The 8,650-nt window shown below is 49.5% G+C and overlaps 1 protein-coding gene across 1 annotated transcript; it reads left to right on the top strand.

The window, feature by feature from the left end:
• Positions 1-3,415: 3,415 nt before the first annotated feature.
• On the top strand, positions 3,416-6,352 carry LOC136366233 (histone-lysine N-methyltransferase SETMAR). The gene is made up of 2 exons (XM_066327150.1): positions 3,416-3,493; positions 5,117-6,352. The coding sequence occupies exons 1-2, from the start codon at positions 3,416-3,418 to the stop codon at positions 5,909-5,911; spliced, it is 873 nt and encodes a 290-aa protein (XP_066183247.1). The 3' UTR covers positions 5,912-6,352.
• Positions 6,353-8,650: the final 2,298 nt, after the last annotated feature.

The following is an 8,650-nucleotide window of genomic DNA, read 5'->3' as shown; positions in this document are numbered from 1 at the left end:
CATCACTTTACTCCACTTAATGGGATATTGACTTTTTATACTCCCCTCGCTGCAAATCGATATTCTAATAGACACAAAAGAGACCGGCAGAAGGATGCAGAGTGCCTGCCCACCAACCTGATGGGGATGATGATCCGTAAATGAAGGGCAAATCAGAGGAAAAGTTAAACCCGACCAGAAAAGAACAGCAGCACAAAGAGAAGAGTCTTTAAATAATGGAATCTTTTTTAAAAAGTAACTAAAATTAACTAGAGGAGGAAGGAGACACAGCCTGGAGCAGACACAGATAAGGCAGTTAAAACCCTCAGCCAGGGAATGACAGACTAAAGTCCCTTTGGAATGTCTGTGCTCACACCACGATTTAAGAAACTCTTCAGGAGGCATCTGCAGTGTATCACACAGGAAATGTGCTGCCTTTTAATGTAAAATAGCAACTTGCAGTATGTGAAAAATATCTGAATAAGCTACTCAGAACAAAGTCAGAGAGAAACCATGCCGAATGTAAAATAAAACACTTAAAAGGGATTACCATATTCTTTTGGAGACTGGTTCCGTAGGAAAGCAGGAAGCCAAAGGGAGCATCCAAACAGGCTCCTGATCACCTTCCCTGGGAGAGCCCTGAAACTGGGAGCCTTTGGGGCCAAAACCAGCACAAGGAAGCCACAGCCGAGCTGATGGAGAATTCACAACACCCCCGGCTGGAAAAAGGGTTGCACCAAATCTCCAAGAGCACTGATGTGACATCACAAACACAAGGAATTCCCGTGTTTATCCCCTGGGATGGTTTAGCTTCCACCACACCCATGTTAGAAAGGGCTTTGATTTCCGGGCTTTTTGCCTACCAGAGAGACAGGAAAGTTTTGACTCCAGTTTCCTCTAGACCAGGATTGTGCGAGTTTTCTGAGCACATCTCCCTTAACTGCAGCTGCTGAGTCACAGGTCCACACCTTGGTACAACACACAGCCAAAACTAGCCACCAAAATTCGGTGGAGTGAGGTAAAGACAAAAACTCCCAGTTCCAGCACAGTTACCTTTCCAAATCTCAGTTTTCAGAAGAATATTAAGAAATCCAAGGAAGCGCAAGAGAGAAGTCACAAAAACAATTTATGAGCAGAAAATATGATTTACACAGAGGAAAAAGCCAACAGTTTAATACATGCAATGCAACAAAAGGGATTTGCAGTCCCATCCCAGAGTCTGCAGAACCTCCCAGGTGCCTCAGAGCAGCAGCACAAAACTCACCTCCAATTCACTCTCCCAGCTCCATTTTAAGCTGTCCTTCCACAACAATCTTACTTAACATATGAAAAAAAAACCGAGTTTTTACCCATTTTTCACCCACCCTGAGCCTCTCAACACTTGAACCCATTCACAGTTCAACACCACAGAGCCCTGGGTCAGAGGAGAAAAGGAAAATATTGGATTTTCATGACCTTTCACAGATTCCCAGACCCCTCTCCTGTACATACAAGCAATCTGGTTCTTCCACGAGAGAGCAATGACTCATTACTTTAATTGTTTCAAAACGGTAGAGAATTCCATCTGGCACTATGGCCCAGCAGCCAAATCACAGTGCCTTGATCTAAAGGTCAGCTTGGTAATAGCAGAAAGCCCTAAACTGAGGTTATCTTAACATCACCAAGCACTCAGCATTTCAGCATCTCCCATAAAGCTGATGTGCCACCTTCCCCACGCTGCAAAGGGCTCACAAGGGTCACCACGAGCAGCTGTGGGTGGCCAAACCCAGACAAACCATTTTTAAACCCTTCCATCATGTACATTCCATTCAGTAACAAAGCACTGATAACCACAAGTTTAAATTGATAGAAGTGTTCCCCAAAATTAGGTAGGCCAGATACTGGGGAGCCCTGACCTCCAGAAGGGCCTCTTCCACACCTCCCCTTCTCTTACAGCTTCAGTGCAATAAATAACCCCTTCAATTATCCAACAACACTTCCATTATCTCCACATCAACTCTCTATCCCCATTATCCCCCATAAACACAAATTTCACAGTCCAAACTCACCAGAAACTCTCCTGCTGCTGCTCAGCTCCTTTTCCCAGGCAGAAGGAAGGAGACTCTTTCCACTTCCTAAACGCCGCAGAATGAGGAACCAGAAAAGCCACATCGACGTCCATCCCAAGGAGAAGAAGCCACAAGTAAAATCTTCCAGCACACCCCAAAAACGTCTGACGCCCAGCTCTGAGGGGGAGGCTCATTTATAGGTGCGCTAATTGAGTTCCAAATGGGAACACATGGCTCATGCACAGGGGAAAACCGTTGGAATGATGCAACGGCTCCTTTAATTACAAACGCAAACCACCTGAGCCGGGGAGATCAAACAAAAGGTGATGGGACCCCCAGAGTGGCAGCACAAGTCTGGTTTTGTTTGCCCGAGACACGGGGCAGTTTCCAGCTCAGGAAGAGACAGTGCGAGAGGCTTTAGAAGAACATCATACATTGCACGGCCGGGACTCCCCTGAGCCAGGTTTAGATGAGAGATTGGGAATAAATTGTTGGCTGTGAGGGCAGTGAGGGCCTGGCACAGGTGCCCAGAGCAGCTGGGGCTGTCCCTGGATCCCTGGCAGTGCCCAAGGTTGGACATTGGGGATGGAGTGACCTGGGACAGGGGAGATGTCCCTGCCGTGGCAGGGGTGGGATGGGTGGGCTGAATGTTGTTTCCCACCCAAACCAGTCTGTGATCCCAAGCCACAGCTTCTTCCCATGGATGTTGGTGTCTCCCATCATCCAGAACGCTGTTTTGGCTGGATTATATCCTGCCAAAAGCCACGGCCATGGCTTTTCCTGTCCCCAGGACAGGAGCGTGTGGCACTGCCTCCTCCGTACGAGGGCTCCGAGTCCCATCCGCTCATCAGACACATTAACTTGTTAGAAAAAAACAAAAGCAGAACACCTTCAAAACAAGGAAGGGCTGACAGCCACGTGAGGAATTAGAACAACTCAGTGCTTTATTATTATTATTATTACAGCAATTATTATTGACCATTGATGTGAGCGCACCATCGCACCAAGCGGCAGCGCCATTTGGAGGCGCAGCCTCGGGTAGAAAGGGACGGACCGGAGGCGATCCCACCGCATTCTCCTGTACCCTGCCACGGGCAGCTGCATCCCTGCGCCGGGCTGGGATTGGGGCAGGACCGGGACCGGGCCGGGGTGGGATGGGACCGGGAGCAGGGCCGAGGGGAGGCCGGGATGGGACCCGAGAGTGACCGGCATCGGGGCCCATGGCGCTGGGTCCCTCACAGCTCCCGCCCCGCTGTGGGCGGCACCGCGCAACACGGTGCCCGCCCCCTTACTGTGCTGTCAGTCACTGCTCCGCCCAATCAGCGAGCTGCACCGGCCCCGCGCAGCCAATAGGCGCCGAGATTCGGGGCGGGGGGCGTGGCGCGGGCATGGCGGATCTGAGCGGCGGCAGCGAGGCCGTGCCCGTGGCGCTGTGGCCGCCCGGGGAGGCCCCGCCGGCCTTCCAGGTACCGGGGCGGGACAGCGGGGAGCAGAGCGGGGCTGGGGCACCTTCCCCTGCGGGACACCTTCCCCTGAGGGACACCTTCCCCTGCAGGGACACCTTCCCCTGCGGGACACCTTCCCCTGCAGGGACACCTTCCCCTGAGGGACACCTTCCCCTGCAGGGACACCTTCCCGTGCGGGGACACCTTCCAGTGCAGGGACACCTTCCCGTGCGGGGACACCTTCCCCTGCAGGGACACCTTCCCGTGCGGGGACACCTTCCAATGCGGGGACACCTTCCAATGCAGGGACACCTTCCCGTGCGGGGACACCTTCCCCTGCAGGGACACCTTCCAATGCAGGGACACCTTCCCCTGAGGGGACACCTTCCCCTGAGGGACACCTTCCAATGCAGGGACACCTTCCCCTGAGGGGACACCTTCTCCTGCAGCCCCCTCCAGCCGGGCCTCGGACACCGCCAGCGGTACGGCAGCCGCAGCTTCTCCTGGCCACCTTACAATGAAGGATTTATCCCTGATACCTAATCTAAATCTGCTGTCTTTTAGTTTGTGTCTGTTCCTGCTTATCCTGTCACTCCAGGATGCGTAGGAATTTGCTTCAGTGGTATTAGGGAGTCTTTACAAACCAGATTGGAGAAGCTTCTAATAAGCCTTGGGAAAAAAATTCAGGTGTGATCTCTGTAGACCCGAATCTTCCTGAATTGTGTGGTGTGCTTGTATTTTACTGAAATGGGAAAGGTCGTGAGGGTTGAGGAACACTAAACTTGGTTTGGAGTGAAGACTGAGAAGCTGATGCTTATTAAAAAAAGAAACTTGCAAATGCACTGTCATCTTTCACAACACCCTGAACCTGCCAGGTACAAGCTGCTGTAAAATATAATATTTATTGATAGCACATCCTCCAGGCTTCTAAATAAAGCTGAAAGCTGAGAAGGGAGTGAAAACATACCCCTGACTGCTATATCTTGGTTTCCAAATGCAGCAGCTTCTCTCAGGTTTTGTTTTACAACACTCCGTGGTTCTGTAACCATTCACCTGCTGGGGGCACCAGTGTCATTTTGAGGACCTGATTTTCTACCGGAATTAGGAGGAAGTGTGACCGCAACGCGCTGAAGAGATAAATTGAAAGTATCTTCATTTTTAACGTAATTGTGTATTTGAAATTCTGTGGCTTAGAAGAGCTACAGATGAACCTTAGAAGTAACTTTATTGAGCATCTTGAAGTGTGGGGAGAATTAATTTAATACCTTAATCATTCTGCAAATAAATACACCCATAAATAAATATCTTTGGTATCTCCATCAATGAAAATCGTACATGGTAGAGTAAATCTAATGAGGTGATTTATTTTTTTTCTGCTGAGCATGTTTTGTGGCCAGGGAGCTATTTTGAGAAATTCAGGCACTAAGGAGATTAACAATATAGATTCCATATAGACCAAACATATGGAATGTCTCATTTGTATTCTTTGAAACATTTGGGACAAGTCTGAGTTGGAAGTTTACGGAGAAGCGACGCCTTCACGATTTGAGTTCTGGGATCAGTCCTTTGCGGACACAAACTTGTTTAAAATCGTGGTTTCGAGCAGTGCTGACGCCGAGGCTTTTCCTGCTGTTCTTTTTGCAGTACAGCCCCGACAGCGTGGCCGGAGCAGACGGACAGATCGACCCCAGCGAGGTGACCTTCCCGGGCTGCTCCTGCCGCAGCAGCTCCTGCGTGGCTCCACAGTGCCCCTGCCTGCGCCTCGGCCACAGCTACAGCGGGCTGCGCCTCGTGCTGCCGGAGCAGCAGCACCATCAGCCCTTCTCCAGGCCCGTGTTCGAGTGTAACAGCCTGTGCAGCTGCGGGGACAGCTGCCAGAAGCGGCTGGTGCAGCGGGGGCTGCGGCTGCGGCTGCAGGTGTTCCGCACGGAGCGCAAGGGCTGGGGAGTGCGGGCGCTGGAGCCCGTGCCCCGCGGCAGCTTCGTGTGTGAGTACGCCGGGGAGGTGCTGCCCCCGGCCGAGGCTCACAGGAGAATCCAGGCTCAGGCTCCGGAGCAGCCCAACTACATCATAGCGCTCAGGGAGCACCTGCACGACGGGCGGGTCATGGAGACCTTCGTGGATCCCACCCGTGTTGGGAACGTGGGCAGGTTCCTGAACCACTCCTGTGAGCCCAACCTCTTCATGGTGCCCGTCAGGGTTGACTCCATGGTGCCCAAACTGGCACTCTTTGCAGCTGCTGATATTTCTGCGGGAGAGGAACTTACATTTGATTACTCTGGAAGATTCCATAATTTCCCAGGAGCTAGCAGAGAACAGAGCCAACCTGTGGAGGAAGAGAACAGCCTGAGGAAACCTTGCTACTGCGGTTCCCGCACGTGTGCCTCCTTCTTACCTTGGGACAGCTCCCTCTTTTCCACACCAGCCAGTTCTCCATAGCCTTTCAGCCTTAAACACACCCAAAATGTACTATTTTCTCTAATAGTTACATAAAACTCTTTATGTTTCAACAAGGAAGCACACGTGGGTTTGAGGAGCAGCAAAGAGACGTGGTTTCGAGAATTAATTTTGTGCAAAAATTCAAGGACTTTTTAAGGTTGATAGTACAAGGGATTATTGGAGCTTTGAGATGTTCCAAAACCAGGAACTAGTCAGTGGTTTTGTCTGGTTTTCCTCTGACAGTTTGGTCTATGTTGAAGCAGCTCTCTCAGTTTGTATCCTGCAAGAAGAATTTGTACCTTTGGCATTTGTATGTGGACAGGACATGTAACAGCAGCAAGTCACTGACAGTGGCACAAGAAAATGACACCATGAGCCATGACTCTTGCAAAAAAAGGCATAAGGTTCCTTAAAATCCATTAAATTATTATTTTTAAATTACTTGGTGTGATTTTTTTCTTGTTGCACAAAGCATAGTAACTCCAAATTATTGACAAGGAGGAGAAGAGTAGCTTCAGTACTTTGTGTGTCCCATGCAGCTGCATGCCCAAAGCAGCTGTGACTGACTGGCTCTTTCACTCCCATTTGGCTTTGCTCAAGTGGTGCAGCACAGCAGTCTCTGAGGACCACAACATCCCCTCTTCTTTAATCACCTCAGCCTCCAGGCTGCTCCCATCACATCTCTGCACTCACAACAAGCAGCTCTTGTTACTCCCCAGCACTTTCAGTCCATGCTCAGGAAGCAAATCCAGCCCCTGCAGCATGAAGCAGGATGATGCTGACAGCTGACTGAAAGGATAAATACAGAAGTGCATCTGAACACCGACAGATTTGTGGTTCTGTGCTGAACAGATGACAGATGCACGAGGGTTCTTTCAGCTGCTCACTGATCCATGATTTCACTACTCCAGGGCCAGGCTGCATTGAGCAAGGCCTGGCCTTCCCCAGCACAGGGGGAAGGTCATTCCATCCTCTTTGCATCATCCTTGTCCAGCTCTAACAGCTGTGCAGGGCTTTTCTGAGCACCTCCTTCCAGCAGGGAAGGCACTGCCCGATGGGCACATCCTGTAACTGCACCTTCCTTCCTGCAAAGATCAGGGTAAGGCAGTTTCACACAGGCTGCTTTGATATTTAAGATGGATAAACTGCAGTGCAGTTTTTTCATTCCTGTCACACTGTGCCATCAGCAGCACAAACCCTCAGTCATTTGCTCTGGACAGTTTGATCTTTACCTTTTTCCATCCCCTTGGACACAACACGCACAAGGGAGAACATCTCATGGGGACCAGCTGTTCTGCAGGTGATCAATAACTTCATTTTTAAATGAAGATAGAAGAGCTGTAGATTAACCTTAGAAGTAACTTACTGAGCATTTTCAAGTGTGGGGATAATTAATTTAACAATACCTTAATAATTCTGCAAATAAATACGTCCATAAATAAGTATCTTTGGTATCTCCATCAATGAAAATTGATGACAACTTTGATTTGGACCTAAAAGATTGGTGCCACTGAAGGACTGAGCTGTCACTCCCAACTCCCTGTGCTCTTTCACAAGGAATCCAGGCAAAGAACTAAAAACTCTGTAATCCTGTCTACTCCCAAAGAGCAGTAATGACTATCAATATTTCAATATTCATTGGGAGGTTTACTTTCCTATTGAAATAAGATCAGAATAATTCAAGGATGCAGCTCTGAACAAACTGAAGGTCCCCTGCTCTGGGGAGAGGAGTTGGAACAAGATGAGCTTTAAGGTCCTTTCCAACCCAAACCACTCTGATTAACCTGATACTGACCAGGGATAAAGGACATTTTGCTGTTTACTGAACAAAATCCTACTTGGTGTTTACCTTTGCTTCCTTACTCAGATGCAGTGTTACCCTCTCCCATTGAAGTGCCTTCCTGCTGCTCTTGGGGTTTACACAGGGCTGTGGGTTTAAGATAAACGTTACCACGGGATTTCTCTTGGGGTTAATCATTAACCACCACTTCTGTCAGTGCAGAAACCTTCCAGAGGATTTCAGCTGCTTGTCAGAGGTAGTTCACAGGCTGAGTGGATTTTAATTTTGCTCCTTGCCTCAATAAAGGTTCTTGCTGCTACAGCAGAGAAGCTCCCTGGATCCCATACCTTGGAATGGCCAGGAGTGGAGAGCACAGCTTGGACTGCAAGGCCTCTTGTGTAAAGGAGAGTTTTATCTGAGTTTTATCAGTTTTCTCCCTGCAAAGGCACCAATGCCAGCCCCTTTCAGGCCACAGGGCTGGGAGCTGATGATCCAATCCACTTCCTCTTTCTCTCCCGAGAAAATTTCAAGATTAGTGTTACAGCATCTGCACTCCTCGTTTTCAGGATGACAGTTTGTTACCTTCCTGTTATGAGCATGCACTTGGCATGATTTTGAGTAGTTAAGGAAGTGCAGATTACAAAAAAATCCAGCCACCTTTAGCACTATCTTGGTCCTCGATCAGAGGCTGACAGCAGGAGCACAGCTGAGCCCTGTGTCCCTGCAATCCAAGCCCTCAGCCCACGCCAGTGCTGCAGCTCCTGCCAGTGCCCTAATCCCAGTGATCTGCAAACTTAGAGCAAACTTCCCAGCACAGAACAGCAACAGTGCTGGACTGCTCAAAACAGCCCCACTGGAGGCCTTGCAAAAAACAAAATAATTGGTAATTGAGTTCTAAACCATCCTGACTGTTGTTGGTGGCCTTTTCCCATGCAGCACGTGCACTGTACTGCCCATGC

This window comes from Sylvia atricapilla, chromosome 11, assembly GCF_009819655.1.
Source record: "Sylvia atricapilla isolate bSylAtr1 chromosome 11, bSylAtr1.pri, whole genome shotgun sequence".
Lineage (NCBI taxonomy): Eukaryota > Metazoa > Chordata > Aves > Passeriformes > Sylviidae > Sylvia > Sylvia atricapilla.
The sequence above is the reverse complement of the archived record's forward strand: the minus strand, read 5'-3'. Positions and strand labels throughout refer to the sequence as shown.

Coding starts and splice junctions, on each gene's coding strand:
- LOC136366233 (XM_066327150.1), top strand. CDS start 3,416: ATGGCGGATCTGAGCGGCGGCAGCGAGGCCGTGCCCGTGGCGCTGTGG. Junction 3,494..5,116: donor AGGCCCCGCCGGCCTTCCAG/GTACCGGGGCGG, acceptor TTCTTTTTGCAG/TACAGCCCCGACAGCGTGGC.